Genomic DNA, 24,283 nt, shown 5'->3' with positions numbered 1-24,283 from the left:
TGGGATCTCATTGCAGATGGTTGTGGGCTGACATGTGGTTGCTGGGAATTGAACTCAGGACCTTTGGAAGAGCCATCTCTCCAACCCTCCTCTAGCCTTTTAATGGGTTTATCATTAAAGAATTTAACCTGAATATACTTTATAAGGTGAATCGATTTTCTCATATTAAAATGAGTTTAACTTTTTACATTATTTGTGTGTGTGAGAGAGAGAGAGAGTGCGTGCACGTGTGTGTGCCTGTGTCCGGAGGGCACGTGCTACCGAGCAAATGTGGAGTTCAGGTAACAACTTGCGAGAAGAGTTCTCTCCTTCCGACACGTGGGTCCCAGGGATTGAATGCAGGTCCCCGTGCTTGGTGGCAGGTGCCTTTATCTCCTGAGCCACCTGGGGCCAGTGAGTAGATTTTTAGATCACTAACTCTGTTGTGATTTTCCGTGATTAGCTGTCGTGTGATTTTCAGTGGGCTATTTCCAATCGTCAACATAAACGAACATCACATGCAAACAAAAGCACCCCCAGCAACACACCCACATCTCTAACAGCAGGGGCTTATTCTCTTACTGCCAGCAGCAGTACTTAGTGTCTTACAAATATTTTCTGTGTGTGATTAAGACATTCTCTGAGATGTCATCTCCACTGTGTTCACGTGAGAACCGAGAGAAGGATTTGAAACTCCAGGAGGGTCAGATGGTTGGGAAAGAATCAAGTAAAGATGTGAGCCCAAACTGTCTTCTTATCCACCAAGCTGCCCCAGCATGGACACAGGGTGGAAAGGGAGTCCCCGAGCCCTCAGGAAGTGCATCTTTTCCCAGGGAAATCCAGTTCTGGGTACACCGTATATTTGGCTTCCTGGCTAGCAGTGTGAACACCACTAAAAGCCTTTTTCAGACCCATTTTTGTGTGTGTGTAATTATGTAGATAACATCTCAGTGAGGATAGAAGCTTCTTAATGATATTCATCCATTCCCCAAGGTCTCTAATTAATGCCACTGTTCTGTGTCTGTTTTGACTACTGAACTAAAGCCTTTGCCATTAGAGCCAGGGCTTTTGAAATTGACATTTAGCATAAGTGTGCTTCCAGTAAAGCCAATACAATGTAGAAAGCACACGATCTAATTTGGAGGAGCGGCTTTCCTTTCCTAGACTTGGGCAAACGGATCTCATTACAACTCAGCTCTTATTAGTCTGAGATCGAAAAATGTGTCACAGATTTAAGATTTATGTAAGCGTATGACTTGGGTCTTGTGGGAAATCTTTTTCTTCAGGATTGGCTCTGTGGTCTTTACAGGTGTGTGAACCTAAGCAGTTCTTGGCAACAGAATATGCATTAAGAGATTTCATGGGTGCCTGCTGTTTATTAGATGCTCTGAGATCAGATACCAAGATAAATAAGATGCCCTTGGTCTTCAGCCTCTGTTGTGAGCTGGTTATGGGTCATCAGATGAAACATAAACCACAAAGCTTCCTTGGAAAAGATGACAGCAGGTGACTTGACCATTGTGTCTACCTAGATTTGAGCTGCTCTCTGACACGTTGGAAGAAGCCTTTGAAATTGATTGAATAAATCATTTTATTAATCCCAATTCACATTTGGCCTTGGCCAATATGAAGTATCAGAACCAGGTTTGTCATTGGATTGAACACGCCTTCTTGGTCCCTGTATCATTCACAGGTAACTGCATGCTGGTTGCCTTCCTGGGATCATGATAATGTGTCTTCCAAATTGATGTTTTTGTAACACCTTTCCATCCCATTCTATTAAATATAATTTGTATGGTAGTTTGAATCCTTTGTGGAATAAAAAGCTATAAATATCGGAGTCTTTGAAAGAGGGACTAAAAGAACACACAGCATTAGGAGCTAGATTACAGTTGACTCAGTGAGGGTTGTAACAGAATCCAGGTTTATGAGACGTAAGCTGGAAGAGGCAGTGATGGGTTCATTCCACCGAGATAGCTCTCATTGACTGGAGGCACAACCCGATCCAGGTGTGCCAACGTTTTCTTCAGGAAGGTTCTCTGTTGTTCATCTCTCGGCTTGCTTTCCTCCAGATCCCTCCTCCTCCTCCCCCTTCTTCTGTTAAGGTTTTTTTTTATTTTACTGTATACATGCTTTGTCTACTGTATGTATTCTGTGAGTCCCATGCATAGAGTGCCCAGGGAGGCCAGACAAGGCTGTCTGCTCTTCTAGAACTTGAGTTACAGATGGCTGTTAGATGCCTTAGGCGTGCTTGGGAGATGCACCCAGGCCTCTGGAAGAACGACAAGTGCTCTTTTAAATATTTATTTATTTATTATATAATAGTCTGTCTGTGTGTATGTCTGTAGGCCAAAAGAGGGCACCAGGCCTCATTATAGATGGTTGTGAGCCACTATGTGGTTGCTGGGAATTGAACTCAGGACCTTTGGAAGAGCAGGCAATGCTCTTAACCACTGAGCCATCTCTCCAGCTCAAGTGCTCTTGACTGCTGAGCTGTCTCTCTGGCCCCAGCACACTTCTTGCCTCTACTGAGTGGTCCTTGGTGCTTCCAGATTTGCCTGTTCCTATTGCTTATCGTCTTTTGGAACCAAAGAACCTTTTTTTTTTTACATCATTTTAATCCAGACCTTGGTTCCTGCTCTCATTGTGCCTCTTCTGGGTTGGTAACTGTGACCAAGGAGATGAAGTATCCTGATCAGTGTCTGACACAAATGCCTACTTCTGAACATGGGAAGTGGTAGCTGTGTCCAAAGCACATGGACAAAGTAGAGAAGGGAGGTGGCTTTCCAGGGATCATGGCGCTACTGTCATAGAAGGAGAAAGATGCGAGGAACATTCGGCCTGTGGCCTAATGAGCTAATGAACCAGAATGAATGAATGAGAAGAGATGAGGTCAGAGGCTTTCTAAAATGACATCACTGAGTTCATTAAGGAAGATCCAGAGGCATGGAAACAGAGCTGTGTGCATGCTTGGGAAACCTTCAGCTACAAGGATCTCAATATTCACCAATGGGGATTGTAGATTGAATGTGATTGCTACAGAAATCCCATTCTGGAGAAAGAGACAGGATTGATGTAGATGCAAGAGCAGACTAGCTTGCATAGCAAGTTCAAGACCAGTCAGAAGTAAACATTCCTGTCTCAAAAACCAGTGGGATGGGGGACCTAGAGTGATGGCTCAACTGTTGAGAATGTTTGCTGATCTTGCAAAAGACCTGAGTTCAGTGACTAGTATCCACACCAGGCAGTTCACAGCCACCTATAACTCCATCACCAGGGGTTCTGACACACTCTTCTGACCTTCATGGGCATGTGTGTGCGCGCGCGCACACACACACACACACACACACACACACACACACACACACACACCAATCCCAGTGATGTTTTTAAAGACAGAAATAGAGAAATCTATCCTGAAGTTTGAGTGGTCCCTCAAAACGACCTTGAAGGACAAAACAGTCTTGGCAGAGGACAAATTTTCTAAGTTTTGCACTTCGTTTTTTTCAAAAATTAATTTAAAAAGCTATGATAACTGAATCAGTGTGGTCTCAACTTTATGACAGACACAGAGATCACTGGCCTAGATAGAGAGGCCAGAAACAAGTCCGCTGTTTTTATCAATGTTGGTCTATGGTGAAAAGGATGATCTTTTTAATGATGAATATACACATTGCAAAAGGAGGAAGCTGGAGCTGTAACTAACATCATCAACCAAAATTGTCTTGAAGTCAATCAAAGACCTACATGTAAGAACTAAAGTCGAAAGGCTCAGAGCATAGAGGAATGATTTCATGGGCCTGGGTGTCTTAGACACTACTGGAAAACCGCAAAGCCCAGAGAAACAAACCAGTTGGAGAACCTTGAAAATAAGAACTTTGCCCATCAACAGACACTAATAACAGGGTAAAAGATCACCCACAGAATTATGAATCATCTATCTGATAAGTGATTCATATCCAGAACTTAAAGAAATGGGAAGGATTCCTGCTATGCATCAGCTAAAAGAAAGTTAACAGCTAAAGAAGGCTAGGATGAGTGCCATTGTCTTTTTCCAGCATGCATTATGCCCTGGGTTGGAGCTATGTCATCACAAGGAGAGCAGCAAACACGGAGAGCTGGGAGAAAAAGGCTTTGACCTAATAATCATGAGACACCATTTCACATTTGTTAGGATGATCACTCTCAAAAACAAAACCAATTCTATATTACTAGTTTTATGGACTTCTTGGAGGTCCAGGGAGATTTAGTGCTATTTATTAAAAGGTGGCATGTATTCAGTAAATTCTCACAATCACAATAGCAATAAAGATTAATTAGTTTTATTATTTGATATTTATTTTATTATGTGTGGGGTGTGGTGTGTGTGTGTGTGTGTGTTTATGCATACATGTGGGTGCCCTAAGAGGCCAGAAGAGGGCACTGGATTCCCCAGAGCTGGAGTTACAGGTGGTTGTGAGCCACCTGATCTGGGTGCTGCCCATCAAACTCGGGTCCTCTGAAAGAGACCCAATGCTTTTAGCGCTTAGCCACTGAGCCATCTCTCCAGTTCTCAGCAAACTCGTTTAAGTCATCAGAAAGTGTTGGGTTTTTTTTCTTCTGCATACCCGGAACAGAGGTCTGAATACCTGTAGCTGAAGCACATTCCAGAATTACTTTCTGGGAGGAGAGCAAGAGCTGAGCAGAAATGTTGGCTGGGTTATCCTTGGCAAGGGGTTATGACTCTTGGTTGGAGAACTGAGAGACGTTTGCCACCTGTGGAGAAAACAGACAGCAAAGTGCAGACGCTATTCTGAGCAGCTCTCTTCCAAGTCGGGACAGAGAGCAAAGCTGTAGAGATGTCGCCTAGGCAAAAAGGCCCCAGCAGGCCAGGCGGCAGGCAGTCCCCAGGTATGTAAGACAGTCCTCAAAAGGAACTTGAGAGTTCCATAAAGGCATCTCAGCTGAACGTGCAGGCAGAGACAGCCTAATATCCAGGCTATGCCTGGGACTGATGCCTACTGGGAGGGTGACTGGCATTAATACCCTGCCCTTTTTTCCTCTCTCCCAAAGAAAGCATGGTGGAACCTGTGGGATGCCCTTTGTGACATACAGGGCAATGGCAAGGAGATCTGGAGAGAAAGGGCAGACACACACACATCGCCCAGCAAAAGCATCTTGCCCAGCCAGTGATTTTTCCCCTGCTCGTGTTTTTCAAATGTTCGAGATATTTTTATCCGTACACTGACCCAGAAAATCTCATTTTTCCCTAGCAACTAAAAATGAAATAAGACTGAGGATGAGGAGAAACCTGTGTTATCTTAGAGAACGTCTTTCTCACACTCCATACCAAATTAATGGTTCACAAAAGGAAGTCATTGTGCCATAAAGGATCTATTCTGTATTTCTGAATTCCTGTTACACTCATATTCCGTCACCCTGCTCACAACAAGCTGAAAGGTCCCTGAACATTTGGAAGTTGGGCCATCCTCCTGTACCCCATGCTCTCCTTTCTATTTCCAGAATTACAGCGGTCACTTGAGTCAGCTTAACCCCTGGGAAAGACACACGCCTGATTAAGAGCCAGAAATCAAGATTACTTGGGTTCAAATCCTGGCTCTGTCATGCATGAGCTGCATGACCTCAGACAAATCCGGGTCACGCCAGGCCGTGGTTTCCACATGTGTGAAGGGCAGTCATAAATAGACAGTCCTTGCAGGGGTAGAGTGAGATAGAGATGGTGTACTCCCATAGCCCAGTGCCTGGCATGATCCTACCATCTCTAAACAATGACTTACTATTCTTTTTTCCTCTTTGCTGTCTCCCCACTGCCCTTCCGTCGCAACCCACAACTTCTGTTGGAAGGTCCCTTCCTTGGCCTCCATGACACAGACCCTCACCTTATTTGGCATGTCTCCTTCCCTTTTGCTCCTGTGTCATTCAGATCGTGAGCACGTCCAATGCCTCCCAAGCCGTCACACTGGTGTATGCTGTGGGCAATCAGAGCTCCTTTCTCAATGGCACCGTGGCCAGCAGCCTCCTTAGCCAGCTCTCCGCTGAGCTGGTAGGATTCTACCTCACTTACCCTCCGCTCACCATCGCTGAACGTGAGTATGTGCACCTCAGCCTCATGTAGAAGGGCCCTGGGTTTTCCCTGGGGGTATTCTCCGTGTAACAGAATAACCTGTGTCATGCTACGCTGCATACTGTGTGTATTATCATGAGCAACTGAAAAATGCAACACGTGGGGTTAAATTGTCAAAAAGTTCATGGCACACTGCAAGAAAGCCCTTGCTTGATGCTTATAATGAGCCTGTGAGGTGGGTGCGAAACCAGGAGAAAAAAAATGAAGCTCCCCCTCCCAATTTTCATAGGATATCCACTCTCCCACAGCTAACAGGGCTGCGTGGGGACCTGTGCTCTGAGCATTGCCTCCCAGGGCATCTGTCTGTAGGAACAGTCCTGGTTGCCATGGTTTTCTTTCCCCTGCACAAATGTTCCTAGACCTTTCGGTCCAGCTGACTACAGGCAGCAGAATGCAAACTTTGCAATCGGTGTCGTGACTTCACTTGAAGTCCCCATAGTCTGAGGCCTTGGCTCTTGGTAAGGCTGGTTACATAATCCTCATTGCTATGCAGTCAACTGGACTTTGAAGACAGAGCAGCCCGCATTTTGTCACTAGACATTGGCTGGGTAGCTAAAGGAAGTGACGCTCTCTGCCCTACATTTAATTGTTATATTTCACAAGGTCACTGGCAAAGATTTCCTTTTAAAATATACCCATTAGCAAAAGTGTTCTGTAATTTTTTTCTAGAGTTGTTTTGAAACTATAAATAAATGAGATCGCATGTGTATGCACATGAACATGTGTGTGTGTGCATGCGTGTAAAAGGTACATACTTGTCACTTAGCAACCACTGAGAAGTTTTTTGAACGTGTTTATTGGAAAGATCTTATACACTTTCAGGCAGTCAGGATGACTCGGAACTCATGAAAAGATTACGTCATGAAAGATGGCGGTAGGATGTCACAGGGCAGCAGGAGTTACCTTCTTTAACCAGCTCGGTATTCTAATAATAATCAGTTAAGTTGAACTGAGTGGTATGGACTTGGGAAATGGCTCAGTTGCTGAAGTGCTTGCTGTGCAAGCCTGAAAATCTGAGTTTTAGCTCAGTACCCACATTGAAAGAAGAAAATCCTAGTGAGGTGCTCACAATTGTAACACTAGTGCTGGGAGGTTGGCCCAGGACAGCCAGCCTAGCCGAATCAACAAGATCAGAGTTCAGTGAGAGATCCTGTCTCAGAAAGCAGGGTGGGAAGCAATTTAGAAAGACACTTGCCATCCTCCTCCGGCTTAAGCATACATGTGTACACTTACACACACATGAAAGATTTACTGAGCACCGACTGTGTGTGAGCCACTGTACTATGTCCTCTTCATGGGTGGATTCTCATAGTGAGCATGCTGGTAAAGCAGACGATAACTTTCAGTACCACATGTAAGCCCGCAATGCCGGAAAGACCCCGTGAAGAGATCTCCACTCCTTAGACCTCCATGGTGCTAGATGACCTATTCAGAGGAAGCTCCAGCTAAGGCAGGCTGCAGCTGTGGGTGCTGATAGTCATGTTGTTCCTTGTAAGAAGGCTTGGAGGGAAAACTTCACAAAGAGAATCTCCTGAATCTGAGCCCCTTGTCCCCTACTGAGTCACTATCTATACAATAAGATAGTTTGACCTGTGTGCAATAGATTTCTCAGAAACGGCAGTGTGGGACTCAGCTGCTTTCCAGCTCGTCACTTCCGTGTTCCCCTTGATAATGTTTACTCATACAGCCTATCAAAGAGAGCCCATGTGTGTTTTATCTGTTTCAGCACTGGAATATCCCAACCTTGATATATCAGAAACAACCAGAGACTACTGGGTCGTCACAGGTAACATCTGATTTCCGTATGTCCCTCTCTGTACCATCAAGTTGGTTTGTCTAAAAAGGGTGCCATTTGGTCCTCCCTAATAAATCAAGGAGTCCCTTCTATCGGACTGGAAGGGAGTGGGGAGGCTGAGAAAAGAACACCCTGAAGATGATTACTGATAAATAGTTCAAAACTGCTACTTCAGTGGTCCCGTCTTCAGCCTATCTCATGGCAGCACCAGTGGGTGCCGTCTGTGTGGGGGTACGTCTGTGTGGGTGGCCGTCTGGGGCACGTCTGTGTGGGTGGCCGTCTGGGGCACGTCTGTGTGGGTGGTCGTCTGGGGCACGTCTGTGTGGGTGCCGTCTTGGGCACGTCTGTGTGGGGGTGCGTCTGTGTGGGGGTGCGTCTGTGTGGGGGCACGTCTGTGTGGGGGCACGTCTGTGTGGGTGGCCGTCTGGGGCACGTCTGTGTGGGTGGCCGTCTGGGGCACGTCTGTGTGGGTGGTCGTCTGGGGCACGTCTGTGTGGGTGGCCGTCTGGGGCACGTCTGAGGGGGTGGCCGTCAGGGGTCACGTCTATGTGGGTGGCCGTCTGGGGCACGTCTGTGTGAGTGTTTGTCTGAACAGACAGCAGGCTTTTCTGCACTGTCCTGAAAAGCCCAAATTAAAGCCAGAGGAGGGCCATATATGTGCTGCTCTTTCTCGGGGCACGTGATGCCAGCCACGACAATCCTTGTGCTCTGCAGATGAGGTCGAGTGGGAGTCGAAGAGCAGGAGTGTCCTGGTGGCATTTTCTTTATCCCTTGGCATTTCACAGCTGAATACTATGAACCAGCAACAGCATTCTGTTTGTGTTTTTCCAAAGTCTCCCAGTGCCTCTAAAATGAGAGAAGCAGCATTATTGAGGCAAATGGAGAGGACAGCTGTTGGTAGGAGGAAAGGGACCAGCCCAGCCATCAGAGTGTAGACAGTTGAAAGTTACATTCTCCATGGTCTATAAGTCTGAGATTGAGACACCAATAATAGTTTTGCATCTTCTTCCCATCCCCTTGACTTGTAGCTGGTCACCTTCTCTCCGCTTGTTCTTCCCTGAGCCTGTCTGTCCTGATTTCCTTTTCTTTTTTTTAAAGTATTTATTTATTTATTATGTATACAATATTCTGTCTGCAGGCCAGAAGAGGGCACTAGACCCCATTGCAGATGGTTGTGAGCCACCTTGTGGTTGCTGGGAATTGAACTCAGGACCTTTGGAAGAGCAGGCAATGTTCTTAACCTCTGAGCCATCTCTCCAGCCCCCTGATTTCCTTTTCTTAGAAGGGCACCAGACACATTGGCTGATGGTCCATGTTGGTGACCTCATTTTAATTTCATTACCCCTACAAAGACCCTCTGTCCAAACACTGTCACCCTCTGACATGCTGGGGGTTGGGACTTGTGCGTATGAACTGGGGGAACATAGCCCAGCCCGTCAATGAGAGGTAGGAAGATCCTTCAAGACTCGGAAATGTGCGTAGGGGAGCAGTGCCCTGAGTTCCCTTCCTTCATCTGTCCTTCCCTCGCTGCTGTCCCAAGCATGTGGCAGGTGGGCTGTGGCCTAAAGTCCCATCCAAGGAGTTCCCACCCTGCTGTGTGATGCCTGCCTAGGCTCTCTTCTCAAGGACACATCGCCCATGTGCCCCCACTGCAGGGTCTTTGGTATGCAGAGACCATTTTAACTGCTAAGAAGGCAAACTAAAGAAGCATATTTTTAACAAATTAGAAACAGCTACCAGGATGCAAACCCCAGAGAGGCCATGCTAACCCAGCAACACATGCCTGAGCCAGCGGGTTACATAACGCTACAAAATCACGTGTCCTCTCCTCAAGCAATGGTGCCTCTTCCTTCACAGATATTCCCCCGTCTCTGAACTTTAAAGTTTACACTCAGTGATCATAATCCATTCTTACGCACAGGCTGCCCTTGACAGCCACCGGGGGGGTACCCCCTCCCCATCTGCCCATGCCTTGCTGTGCCTTTGTTTGGGTGCCATTACCCTAAGGAAAGCTATGCACACGGTCATTTTTTCCGGGCTCCCCTGGGACTTAACTCTTCGTGCTCACTTATGTAACTTCCTCCCTCATTGCTGTTATTAGCATTGCAGTGATCTAAACAGGACTGCCTCTGTCCCTCAGCTGGTGGCATCGATCAGTTAGTGCTTATGAGGAACTGGAATCATGCTATGGCATGGCCCTCTTGCCTTCCATATGAACCATGACCACTTTACAGACTTCTAGGGAGCCTGTGCTAGCTTGCCCTATCATAAAAGAAAGGGTTGATTATCAGGAGCTAGCAATGAGGGTCTTTGCTCGGCCTGGGCTCCAGACCATCACCACAAGCCCTGTCCTTTTCAGTTTGTAGCAACTCCCCCTTTCTGTAGTTCCTATTGCAAGCTCTACTTGCTCTTGTCTGTTTTACAACTGAACTTACATGTTGTACTTTCCCCCTCTTGCTGAGGGTGGGTCCTTCTTTGATGGAAAATCAGGAGCGATGGGTGACCTCTGCAATTTCTCTTTACAGAGAACCTACAGGCAGTCCTACTGTCTGAGGATCCTGCTATTGGTTCTATAGAAGTAAACCAAGATAGAGATACCCAGATATTAGTGACCAGGGCTTGAAGATATAGCTCAGTCAGTTAAGGGTTTGCCCTGCAGGTATGAGGGTCTGGGCTAGACTCCCCAGGACCCACATCAAAGGGAGGCAGAGGCAGGCAGATCCCTGGAACTCACTAGACAGCGAGCCCTGGACTAATCAGCAAGCCTGTCTCTGATTTATACATCCGCCTTTGTTTCTTCACGAGAGACAAAGTGGCTGCGATCCAGTGACCAGCGACTTTCTTCTCTTCCCACCCCTGCTTCTTACTAGTGTGTCCTACAGCCAGTCTCCTGGGCCCTCTGGGCTTCACACACTTGCTCGTAGAATGAGGGAGGGCACCAGCTGAGCACGAAGACTCCTGGAGTCTGAATGTGTGGGAGTCAACCACAAATGAAATAGTTTAGCTCAAGAGCAGGAGGCTGACCCTTGCCTGGTAATGGATCATAGAGCCCGGAGTGATTATAAGTAAAACGAGAAGGACGTCGCAGTCTTGAACTTTTCATACCAGCGCAGGGACTTGGAAGGCTCCTCCTCTCTGAATCTGTGGTGGCTGAGAGTGGGTGGCTAAGAGAGCCCTGGCTGGTGTGCTGAGAGGGCTGAGCCACTGAGTCACTCACTGTACGAGCTCTGAGTGCAAGCCCCTCCATTGCCTTCCAGAAGGCAGGCGGGGTCAAGGAGAGCGTGCTGCGGTCCTTGGGAGAGGGGAGGGGAACCACGCACAGGGGCCCAGATCCAGGCCTTCATGACATTTCCTCCTCTGGCAAGAATGGGCATAGCAAAGGAGGGGAGGCAGGCTTAGGACAGCAATGGCTTCCACACAGCGGTGTCCTAGAGCACTGTTCTAAGTAGCATTTGCTGAGTTAGTTCTTCTCAGTCAGTAGCTGGCTCAGGAGAGAACTGTGGTCCTGAGGAGCTATGTGCCTTGTCTCAGGAAGGGGAGCAGTGGCTCAGACTTGCACCGCTGTTTCTGACCCCCAGCGCCACCCAGCTGACACCAAGAAGAACCACTCTTTTTCTAGAGAGCTGCAGGGGAGCACACTCCAGTCATCTAGGTTGTACTGCTCTGGGTGCTCCCCACATGCTCCGGTGCTTGCCCGGAGATGTTTTGTTGTTTTAAAGAGAAAATTACTAAAAACACATATAAAGTAAAATGTCCCATTTTAAGCAACTTAAACTTACAATTCAGTATCCCTGAGAACATCTGTAACACAAGCGACCATTAACTGCTGGAGCATTTTTCTCACCTAGAAGTCTGACAGATGCCTTTACTTGGTGTCTGTCTTTGACTCATGACTGAGATTCCTGTAAACTGATTTATGGTGCCCCCCTCTCCTCCTCTTGTCCACTAGTTGGGGGAGAGGTGGGCAACTTAGAAGTCATTTCAGTGTCTGACCTGTATATTTAGTACACGGGGTGTTTTTGAACCAGGCTCCCCTGTGTGAGGTTGGAAACCCGGTGGGACCCCGGGAGTCTGCAGGGCACTGACAGTGCAATATAGCAGCCTTCATCTCTGTTTGCAGGGACTTGCCTGGCAAACAATCGAGAGTCCCTCGCCAGGGCCCTGAGGCTTTGCTTTATACCCTCCAGGGGGATCATTTGGCGTTTATGGCTTCAAAGAAGTCATTTTAGAGACCCAACTGTGGGTTGATTTCCTTTTTGATCCGTGTATGAGTGTCATTCTCTGAGCCTCACTTCTGACAATGGGGTCTGGCCCCGTGTGGATTCCATCATTGGTGCTGGCTGCGTGCACCGCCCCCTGCTTGATCAGCAGCTACAGAGACACCATGCTCTTTGGGAGGGTCTGTTTCTGCACTTTGGTGGATGGGTCGTATTCATGATACTGGGCTGGACTGTGTTAGGAACCATTCCCAGCCCTGATGAGCTTCAATCGCTTTAAAAGCCCAATAATAAATTTGAACACTAAAATTTTGGTTGTGGCTGTGTCTGAAGGCACTGTTTGCATGCTTGGGGTGAAGTTGCTTCCCATGGGATGTAGAACAAGAGTTGGACTCTGGACATAAATGAAAACAGGCAATTGTCCCTGTAGAAAGCCCTAGAGAGGCCCTAGTGCTCTTACAACGCTCATCCATGCCCTAGTGGTGACTTGTAACTTGACCGTCACCGTCTCCCCTCTTATCCCCAGAAATGGCTGCTGAGATCTAACCATGCAGAGGTTAGGGCCAGGAAAGATTCCCATGTACCTTCCATAGACAGGGCCAAACTGCCTCTTGCATCCTGTCCCCTTTGACCTTAGAGCCTACTGGACGTGTGCTTGCTCAGAGGTGCCCTTCCCTTTTGCAGAGGACTGGACTCCAGTGGCTTGCTGAAGGACCCGTAATTGACAGGAGCCAGAAATGAGAGAAAACACACTCCTTCCACTAACTTGTCTTACTCTTGAATGGGAGAGGACATGATGGGCCCTGGGCAGCTTTAGGGGCAGGAAGCATCCTGTCTAGCAGGGAGAGATAAGGATACTGAACAGCATAGTTTGTCCAAATGTATGCACTCCAGTTCTAGTGTGGCTCTGTGAATCCTTGGCCACGCTGTTGAGAAAGAGAAATAAATCCTGAATCCGGGTTTGCGAGTGACAACCAGCCCAGCCCCCAATTAGCTGCACTCACAGATCAGCTGTATTCCCTGTGGACTCTTTGTGGGGTGTGTCATCTTTAAAAGTTTGGGTTTGATGACGAAATGTGTGAAATGACACAGCTTATAGAAGAAACACACAGCTTTGGAGTTATAGATGCTTGGGTTCTTACCCTGACTCTGCTGCTTGTTCGCTGGGCAGTCGTAGGCAGGCCACTAACCCTTCCAACATGGGTAACACATAGGCAAGAATTCTTAACTTATGAACTGCCTTGGAGGAGAAGTAGGCAAGGTTGGCCAAGCCCCACTGTAAGTAGGTCAGGGTGGTTCTTATCATGCAGGGCAGGTGGTGGTGTAGTTACTGAGCCAACAGGGAGTCTGGGCTCTGAGCATCCCCTCTGCCTTCTGCATCCCTAGTGCTCCAGGGCGTGGACAACTCGCTGGTAGGCTTGCACAACCAGAGCTTTGCCCGGGTCATGGAGCAACGTCTAGCCCAGCTCTTCATGATGTCCCAGCAACAGAGCCGGCGGTTTAAACGGGCCACCACCTTGGGAAGCTATACTGTGCAGGTAGGTGTGTGCACTGGGGTTTTCTAATGACCGTGGGAGGGATGTGTTTCCTGGGACTAAACAACTACCTGTGCCCAGACGCACATCCGTGCTGCCAACTGACTTAAGCCTCTTGATCGACACCCCTCTGGAGCTTTCAAGGCTGCGGGTCAGTCTCTCTTTTCATCGTCAGTAACTAGATTACCAGGAAGTGAGTCTCTAGATATGTGGATATTCATGAAGCAAAAGTTCCCAAGTCACTGCTCACCCTGTCAGTTCCTCGTACCTCTCAAAGAAACCACCAGCACAAACTTCTCTGGGTTAGTTTAAAGGGACTTGCGTAGTCAGGACAGCAGCTGTCCCTGTGGGGGCTACCTACACCTCCCTCCACACTTTATCCAGTTCCCCCTAGAGTGGAAATGTCCTTAGCATATTTGACCCAATCCATGCAGCTTAAATATGATTAGCTTCGTCCTTCACCCCTGAGCATCCGTCTCTAACATGATCATCGACAAAGCTCCCATCACAGATACCCTCCTAGTAGTGTGGCCTTCCGCTGGCCTACGCACTCCTGATTGACAGCCGACCACGTCTGCATAGATGCACAGTGCCGTGCTGTCTATGTGGAAATGCAGACGTCAGCACAATGTGTCTGCTGGTCACATTCCCATGACTTCTTGAAAGTCACCCACCTTCTCTTCCTGCATGAGTTGCATCAGAGACACTCCATGTCTCCTTACACAGTGGTGCATTGTGCTCATTGACCTTTTGGACGCCAATTTGGTTCTGCAAGTTTGCTCCATGCCAGCCCATCCCTAAGTAAAAGGATAGTTCGTTTCACAAGCAGGAATGTGATTTCCCCTCTGTGGGTCTGTTTCATGTAAGCCCTTCAGTTCATGCCTTCCTAACGACAGAAAGCAAATCACTAGCTGTGAAGCGGTTTGCATCAGTCCATGGGAGAGAAAGGACCTTCTTACAAGCCCTGGCTACTTGTGAGCCTAACACTTCTGCACATCTCAGAGACTGCAGAGATGGCACTGTGGACTGAAGGAGTGGCACTTCTTTTTTTCTGAAAACCTCTACATAGAGATGCTATAGATTGCTTCTGACATCGTACTTGGCTAAATCGTGGTAAGAAGTGCTATCAAGTTGGAAGTGAGTGACGTTAATAGATATTTGAATTATCACTCGCTTCTGCCAGGTTGTTCAAGCACTGCCCGACTCCTCTCCCACTAGGGAAAGAAGTGACATGTCGAAGCCTCCCCCAAACCCACACGATGGCACTTCCATTGTCTTTCACCCAGAGGCCTTTCTTCCGGGTTGAGACCTTTATAAAACGACATCCCTTCATAAACATGGAGATTTAGATGGCTAGAATTTAGTTATTTCTGTAGTTGATGTATCTGGGAAGATGGCTCAGCCAGAGAAGCGCTTGCTGCACAGTATAAGGCCTGAGTTTGGATCCTCAGAACACGCACACAAAGCAGGTCTTGGCAGCTCATATAACTCTAACACCAGAACTGGAAGGTTAGAGGCGGGACGATCCTGGGGGTTGCTAGCTAGCAAGCCAAACCAAATTAAGTGAGCTCAGGTTCAGTGAAAGACACTTTCTCAGAAACAGAGGTAGAAAGTGGTGGAGGAAATACCAAAAGTTGACCTTTGCCCTGCACACAGGCAAGAGCAGCACACATAAACACACACACACACACACACACACACACACACACACACACACACAGAGAGCATTAATTTTTAAAATTATGTTCCCTTTCTTCCTATCCAAGTTGAGCATGGTTCTGAATTTTGGATTAATTCAGTCCTGTATTTTCTATACAGATTTCACCCCCATGCGTAGATCCTTACAAGCATGCCATGTTGTTTTTCCTGTTTTAAATTTTGTATTCTATAATTTGTAATCCACATTCATATAAACTGGAGTTCATTCACTATAATCTATTACATGACTTTCCATAACTCATTTATTCAGTTTACTACTATTGACTTTTGGATTTTTCAGAGTTTTTTGATGTCATTAATGAACTTTCTATAAACATTTTTATAATATTTTTTATATTATATAAAACTCAATGTCTGTAATGTATACTGAAAATACTGTAATATAATGTTTATCAATTAATTGCTAATTCTAAGAGTCAAAGGTTAAAATCCTAAATGCTCAGTGTTTACCATACCTATAAACATACAACAAAACACTATGTCCATATCTTACGATTATCATAATCATATCAGGATTTATCCCTACCACTTAAACTGGCTTTTTGGAGCCCATTCTCTTTGCTCAGCCTAGTTATAGTGGGGAGGGCCTTGGTCCTACCTCAAATCAATGTGCTAGACTTTGTTGACTCCCCATTAGAAGCCTTAACCCTCTCTGAGGAGTGGGTGGGGGATGGGGTGGGGAGAAGGTGGAGGAAGCAGAGCAGGGAGTAGGAACTGGGATTGGTATGTCAAATGAGAAAAGATTGTTTTTTTTTAATTTAATTAATTGATTTTTTTTTAAAAAACACAAAGAAGCAAGCCTCTATGTAGCCAATTTAGGGAAAGGAGTTTGAGTTTACGAGTTCCACTTTTATCAGAGGTCTCCTCATTATAGACAGATAGGTCATTTCCCCCTTTCAGGCAATTGAAGAGTTTTGAAATTAAGCACCTTGTTTGGGACACCTAGCGTGCCCTGAGTTAGCACGGAGGCCTATTTTCAAACGAGGCCAAAGCTCAGTGGAGGTTGGGAAAGTCGCTCTTCCCTGTTCATTCCCAGCTTCCGGCTGCCTTCCAGATGCTGCTGTGTGTCAAGCCCCACTTTCTCCTCTCAGCCTCTCCTTCCAGGGATAACCAGCTTCCTGAGACTCTGGCTCTATGGAGAACCATAGGGCTGATATCTAGCCTGTCCCTGTGGGTCCTCTCGGGCCCAGTAGGCCTCAACGACTCGGTGAGGCGAGCCTTCTGATGGCTCAGAGGCCTGCAGAGCCTGTCCAAGATGCCTCAGCAACACCCTGCTTCTCTTTTTTTGAAAGATGGTGAAGATGCAGCGAGTGCCAGGACCAAAGGACCCAGCAGAGCTGACGTACTACACACTGTACAACGGGAAGCCACTGCTGGGGACTGCAGCAGCCAAGATCCTGAGTACCATTGACTCCCAGAGGATGGCCTTGACCCTGCACCACGTTGTCCTTCTACAGGCTGACCGTAAGGAGTCTACTCAGTCAGTGCTTTAACGGCATTGATTATTTTCGTGCACCCCGATGCTCCTCCAAGCCATATGGGTGGTCTTACAGCTGAACAAAACTTGCTTCTGGGTGGTTTGAAGATCAGTCAGCTCTTTTCTGTTAAAGCAATAAGCATTAGGTGAGGGTGGTGGTTTGCAATATCTAAATGATAGTAGATGATAATGTCCCTTTGTCCCCAGGTGCTAACTCTTCTTCCTCCTCAGATCCAGTATAATCTAGCTACAGAAAATAACTGCAGCTGAGATCATATGTATGTGCTAGGGGAATTGAAAATAATTTGATGCAGTGAACATTCAGTTCCTTGTGAACTATGCTTAGCACTGGAGGGCATTAGAAGTGGGTGACACCTGGTTTCTGGCTCTGAGGGACAGAGTTGTCGATGCATGGGGCTGGCAGTAGAACACTGGTACCTGCCTAGAGGGGCTTTGCTTAAAGGATCCTCCTGAAACAGAAGAAGGGTATTAAAACCAATACGCTCTGTGGCCGCTCTTGTGGCATTTACTGTGCTCCAGCTATTGGCCTTCTGTTCTAATAGGGCTCTGTTTACTCAGCTCCAAACTATAGGAGGTCAAACAGGCTCAAAAAAAAAAAAAAGTAGAATAACCGGATTACCCATCACAAACCAGCACTTAGCCGAGACACCAATCTGGATACTTCCAGCTTCAGACATGTGTTCTTAGCCATGTCATATTTCAAGAGCTCATTATAAAGAAGGGAAGGGTGTGTGTGCCAGAAAAACACCGTGAGTAAAAATGCAGGAGAGACGTACCAGGTGTGCGTAGAAACACAAGTAGTTTAAGTGGTTCTGGGCAAAAACAAAAACAACAAAGAACAGGTGGAGGGTTTGATGGAAGGGTAAGAAAGGTCAGTTCCTATGGTTTTCTGGATGGTGTCCGCCCTCCTCAAAGAGCATCAGGTTGGTTCACATCTGGCTCCTGACTCTACTCTCTTCCTCCTCCTTCTCCCCTCCTCCTCCTCCTCCTCCTCCTCCTCCTCCTCCTCCTCCTCCTCCTCCTCTTCTCTTGCTTTCCCTGGGGATGACTGTGTGACAGACACACCATGCTTGGCTGGTACATCCTCCCAGACACACCTGTGCTGAGGGATGATGACAGCCATCCTCCGCAGTCTTGTTTTTGAAATGACACTTTCAACTGTGAGTCTCTTCCGTTTCTCATTTCCCGTTCCCTCTTCGGGGCCTCTGTTCTTGTCAGTTTCTGGTTCCCACTTCCTGTGTTGTTGTCTTTTCTATGTAAGTTCCCCCAAAGTTCTGTCCTCCGTGTTTACGTCTCTCTGCCTGACCCCAGAACAAATCCCGAGGAAAGGAGAGAGGTGGCGATTCTAGGCATGGAGAACAGGATGCATTCAGAATGTTCTGAGCAACAGAGCTGCTGGGTTCAAACAATAGGTTCTTCTGGCGGGAAAAGAGGTGGGAGATGAGAAGAGGAGTTAGGGGAGACGTCTGGGTGCTGACTTGAGCCCTGTGTTTGTTGAGAGGCAAACGGTGTGGATTTAATGTCTGGGGTGGAAATCAAGGATGGAAGTGGTACATTAAGTTTGAATGTCTGCTAGAGGACCACATGGAAGTCAAGAGAAAGAAGGTTGGGAACATCAACAACAGAGGAGGAGACCAACTGAGCAAGAGTGAAAACCATGGAACTCCCCGGGAAGTCCATGTGTGGAAGAGGAAACGCCAACAGGGTCCTGAGGAGTGGCAAGGGGCTGGAAGGAGATGCAGGGGACTTAGGAAGCAAGTGGAGAGACTGGAGAGATGACTCAGAGCTTAAGAGCACTTACTGCTCTGGCAGAGGATGCAAGTTCCGGTCCCAGCAACCACACTGGGGAACTCACAACTGCCTGGAGCTTTCGCTCCAGAAAGGAAGCTCACACGCAACTCTCGTGGAAAGGGGTGGACTTCTAGGCGTATTTAGATCCTCTAGAGGCAGTACGATCAGGTAAAAATCGACGGAGTTTGGTCAGGTGGAGATTTTTTGGTGACACAGCTAGCAGTGAAAAGATTGGTAAGAAGGGGATCATGGTGGGACCATAGTGGCAGAAAGGGAAGATGAGTAGAACAGTCGTTTGCGGTGAGTTTGGTCATCTGTGAGGATGGTCTTAAAGAGGGAGTGACAGAGAAGAAAAAAGTGAGATGTGTAAGTCAGAATCCTCAAGTGAGCAAAGAGATTGGGCCTTGCGCACATGTGGAGAGATCCTATGGGGACCGTCCTAGTGTAAGGAGAAAGAAAACAACAGTGCATTTGGTAACTGAGGCCTAAGGATGCATTCTGATTGGTTCTGTTCTCTTGGAGCCATCATGACGTGGAACTGACGGCTGGGCTTCAGGCTGGAGATGGATTTAAGCAGAGCCAACTGGTTAGGACAGCGTAGCAGGTTGCCAAGGCGACCTCATCCTCGTTTGCCCTGCTGTGTCCAGATAATTCCTTCTCCTCTTTAATCCCAGGTCCAGCGCAGGGTCGATGGCTCAGTGGGTAAGAAAATGGGGATCTGAGTTCAAATCCCCAACATTCACATAAAAAGCTGTGTGTGACTATGTGCACCAATAACCCCAGCTTTGTTGCAGGTAGAAACAGGATTGGGGGGCTTGCTGACCCAAGCATAGCTCTAGGTTTGGTAAGAGACCCTATCTCAAGGCAGCAAGGCAAAGAGTAGCTGTGGATACCTAACATCCTCCTCTGGCCTCCATGCATACGTGGGCATGAACACTCATGAAGTCTACACTATACACACATATCCTCCATCATCCTGCCACCCTCTCTGGATTCCCCAGGACACCACTCCCTGGACATTCTTAGCAACCTGGCTCACTGGCCCCCTTCCTCTCCGTCATATCTCTGGTCCCTGCTCTATGCTCCTTTTGGTCTCTTTGTTCTGAGACTCCTCTCTGCTCCAGACCTGTGGTATACATGGGAAAGGATGAAAAAGAAGCGAACACACACAGGGGAGGGGACTGAGGCCAAGAGGACTTGGCTGATGATGGGTGGCAGGGACAGGGAAGGTACTAAGAGAAGGGGAAAAGAGAGGAGCTCACATCAGATTAGATGTGTGGAGCATTTTGGAAACCACTCTAGGTGCTAGGAAGGACTAAGGATGGACCAAGGCTGCAACTCTCCTGCCCACTCCCAAAGCCATCTCACGGTGACCTCTTGTAGTGATGAGGCAAGCAGGCCTGCTTTTTGTCCCACCCGGCTCCCACACGGCTAGCTTAGCCCCAGAAATAACAGCACACAAATTGTATTCATTTAAACACTGCTTGGCCCATTAGCTCTAGCCTCTTACTGGCTAACTCTCACATCTTGATTAACCCATTTCTATTAATGTGTGTAGCACCACGAGATGGTGGCTTACCGGGAAGATTCTAACCTGCGTCCATCTCAGAGAGGAGAGCTATGGCGTCTGCCTCACTGCCTTCTTCCTCCCACAATTCTGTTCTCTCTTCCCCGCCTACCTATGTTCTGACCTATCAGGCCAAGCAGTTTTCTTTATTAATTAACCAATGAAAGCAACAGATAGATAGAAGACCCTCCTCCATCAACCTCTCACCTTCGCTTCCTTGTCTCTGCCTCTCCACTAACCCCCATTCTTCAGCCACAGCAGTAGCGTCCCCAAGCTCATAGGGACATGCACAGTCTTGTATCTTCCATGCTGCCATTAGAATTGCTGTAATCAAATCTGAGTTCTGCTCTTACATCAGCTCCCTAAAAAACAGCTGTTATCTCTCCATCATCTCTAGAATAAAGTGCACATTCCTGGAAATGGATCTTCACAGTAGCTCGGGCTGAGCCCCCACTCAGGGGCCTTTATAATCTGTCTCCAGGTATCCTCATTTGCTTTCTGTTGTTGTGATAAAACGCTATAGCCAAAAGTAACTTGGGGACAAAATGGTTTATTTACACTTCTGTGTCATAGTCCTTTATTGAGGGGAGTTAGGGCCTGAGCTGAAGCAGAGATCATGGAGGGACACTGGCTTGCCCCGCCCCCAAGCTTTGCTTAGTTTTCTTGCTTAAACCACCCAGGATCACCTGCCCAGAGGTGGCACCACCCACATTTGACTATGGTCAGGAAAATGCCCCATAAATATTCCTACAGGCCAAGCTGATGGGCTTCCTTATTCCCAGATGACCATAGTTTGTATTAAGTTTGTCAAAATACTAACCCGTACACCAGGCTATTCTTCATGTCGTACAGTCTTCTTTCCCCTTCCTGTCTAATGATTCAGCCTCGAGAGTGTGATCACTCCCCATCATCCTTGTCCTGAGTGAACAGGCTAAACAAGCCAAATAAATACTACGCTAGCTGGTGGTAAATGCCACAGAGAAAACATAGGCGGGAAGAGCTGTGGATACAGAGGAGATGAAGTTGGGATGAAGTTGCTTGGGGACGTGAGAGGATCAGTGACTAGCCAGCTAAATTGGAGGTGTGAGGGAACAAGAAGATTCCTGAAGCCATCTAGGACCTGGTCCAGACAGAGCAGGGTGTGAGGCTGAGTGGGGAGGTTCACAAGAAGGAAGAATGGAAGTGGTGGGGTCTAAGGCACAGGAGAGGGGCCCCACTAGATTTCACAGGCTGGTCCTGCGTGGAGGAGAAGCCACGGGAGGGTTTGGGCAGGAAAGCAGCCTAGACTGAACACTCACTACTCAGTGGAGCCCCTGCATCTGCTCACCCAGCTGTAGACGCCAACATTTGAGAAAAGAAGCCTGAAGCATAGTTGAATCCTTCTCGGTTTAGCATCTGACCAGGTGAGACTCACTCATCTGTGTTTACACTGTTTGGAGCCTCCTGTCAAATGCTCATGTGAGTGTGCACTCCAGCACACACACAGACGGAGGCTCACACTTCCATTCCCGTTGATAGCTCACGACAGACCCATCTCAGAGTGCTTTTAGGGAGATGACCTTTCCTATCACCTTGGCTCTCAGTTTCCTCACCTGTGGACCAGGATGAGAACAGGATGCAGGCCCAGGCTTGCCATAGTGTCTGGTGCCAAGGAGACACTCAGAGTTTATCATTTCCTTCCTCTCTGTCCTCTACTGAACCTCCTGCAATTTAAATGACCACTCGGGCCTTTTCACCCTGTCCATAGCCTCATAGTTTTAGAGCTCATGCCAATGAATATATTGGACTTCAAGGCTCCAATTGACCTAGCTTTCATATAATTTTGACCGCTAAAGGAATATAATAATATGCATAAATGTGTTCTCTCCTCCATTTAAATAGAGGTGAAGGAATTTTACATTCTGCACCAAAAAGAAAGTTATCCACCCAAAAAATAAAACTAAATGCAGTCAGAGTACATAACCATTCCGTGCTCACTAGTTATATACACATGTATGCATTTGCTGTGTATGTATATACTGATACATATGTATGCATATAGGATAGGTTCTCATACACCGCACGTGTATGTCCATCAGGTGATTAGTAGGACTTCCTGGTCTCCATCAGGATAAAATAGCCTACCCTGAAAAAGGTATTAGTGAGACTTTTCACAGAAGCTCCAAGCTTTAGAAAATGTTAATGCCGCAGAACTCACATATAAATACAAGCTACTAAGAGCAGTGGCAATTAAATGCAATGTCAACAGAGGCACATTATCTAATGAGCTGTTTTCAGAAGTTAATAATGTGATTAATCACTGATTGATACAGACCGTGGAAAGAGAAACCCTTCTATACTAATAGCATCCTGCGCCCAAGGGCAGCCAGATCACAGGCAGAACTTGGCTAACAAGGGACCAGCTGAAGTCAAGGTGGTTGAAATCAGAGGGGGACCAGCTGGCTCCTCGGACAGATTGTCCCCATGTGGCATTTCCCAGTGGGGCTTTTGTGTTGCAGGGTCTAAAGTCCTCAGCTTCGAGAGTCCCACGCAATCTCTAGAGTTCAGCAGTGTTAGGAAGATTCATGATAACCAAATATATAAAAGACCACAAAATATAAGGTAGACTGCAAGCAAAATGGATTTAAAATATGGACTAGAATCGCCATGGCAATGAGATTCTCCTTCTAGCTTGGTCTCATTGCAATGGGTATAACAGCAGTTTATGCTCTCAAGCCTCGAGCTTCTGGTTAAGCACTCATTATGTGGAAGGCCCTGTCATAGGTCCTGAGGATGCCCCTGTGATTCATATGTGCATGCACGCATACACGCACACACACACATGCACACACGCACGCACACACACATGCACACACGTGCACGCACACACATGCACACGCACGCACACGCACACATATGCACACACACACACACACCGTGGTGGGGTATCAAGATGAGCAAATGCCCATGCTGACTTGTGTTTTAGAGCCTTGCTGCTGTGACCAGAGGCCTGGTACAGACACCACCCAGGAGCTTTGGGAAAGGCAGAGTCTGGAAGAGCCTGGTAACAGTGACAGGATTCGTGTGTGGGATGCTGGATAAGCAGAAGAAAGCCAGCGCTGCCGTGAGGTGATGGCCTGCCTCGCTGTGGAGCAGGAATAGAGATGAATACAGCAGGGAGGGAGAGAATCAGGAGCTGTGTTCTGGGGCCGGTGAGATGACTTAGTGCATAATGGAACTAACTGCCAAGCCTGATCTGAGTTCCCAGGTCCCACCTGGTGGAGGCAGAGAACCAACTAGTTATTATAAGCCGTCCTCTGTCCTCCGGCCTCAGTGACAATAGTTAGCTGAGCCCAATAGCCTGACATTCAGGGCACGCACCCCACGGCAGGCAAGTCCCCTTTGGTCTTCAGTTCCTCTCTAGATTGCTGCAGACTTCTTCTCCTTCCTGAGACTCCTCCCACAGGCATCTGCTTGGACTCCTGTTTTGCTCCACTTCTGAAATCGCCCCTTTTGATTTGACTGGTGTTCCCTAAAAAATCTTGTATGTAATTCTGGGAGAGGCTCACTCACCTCACATCAAGGGCATTTCCTCTTTCCCACATTTTCCTAACCCGACTTAACAAAAAGGTTGAAAGGTTTATGCCATACATAACCATGTTCCCACCCCTCCAGAACCCACACTTAGTGCTTTACTGCTGTTTTCATTTATCATGTATTGTCTTATCTCTCCTCTGCCCCCTGTATTTCAATGTGAGTCACAAACATTTGCAGAGGTAACCCCTAAACACGTCAGTGTGCATATCACTAACCAGAATGTCCTATCTGCTTGCGATGCTACAATAAAGCGTACACACGGTGAAGATGTACAGATCTGATGAGTTCTGACAGATGCGGACAGCTGTAAGAGCCTAGTTGTTATCACGGTATAGAGTGTGGCCAGCTCCCTGTCATCCCTTCAGGGCTGCATTCCTGCCCCACCCCCGAGGGCACCTGCTGTTCTGGTAACCTACCGCCCTACTGAGACCAGCCTGGTCCTGTGGTTAGTCCTGGCATTTCTAAACGTCCCAGACACATTC

At 47.4% G+C, this 24,283-nt stretch overlaps 1 protein-coding gene across 4 annotated transcripts in view; it reads left to right on the top strand.

Annotated features, from left to right (window-relative positions):
- The window catches only part of Kiaa1549l (KIAA1549 like), a 269,359-nt gene that overhangs the window by 164,221 nt on the left and 80,855 nt on the right, over nucleotides 1-24,283 (top strand). For all 4 annotated transcript variants that reach the window (XM_041678800.1, XM_041678799.1, XM_041678798.1 and 1 more), the window contains 4 exons: nucleotides 5,903-6,065; nucleotides 7,830-7,889; nucleotides 13,502-13,653; nucleotides 16,662-16,833. In XM_041678800.1, coding sequence (XP_041534734.1) covers nucleotides 5,903-6,065; nucleotides 7,830-7,889; nucleotides 13,502-13,653; nucleotides 16,662-16,833 — 547 coding nt within the window. The remainder of the gene's footprint in view (nucleotides 1-5,902; nucleotides 6,066-7,829; nucleotides 7,890-13,501; nucleotides 13,654-16,661; nucleotides 16,834-24,283) is intronic.

This window comes from Microtus oregoni, unplaced genomic scaffold (assembly GCF_018167655.1).
Source record: "Microtus oregoni isolate MIOR12 unplaced genomic scaffold, Mior012 000031F_ref0000149, whole genome shotgun sequence".
In the NCBI taxonomy this organism is placed as follows: domain Eukaryota; kingdom Metazoa; phylum Chordata; class Mammalia; order Rodentia; family Cricetidae; genus Microtus; species Microtus oregoni.
Note: the sequence above shows the minus strand (reverse complement) of the source record. Positions and strands in the feature narration are given on the sequence as shown.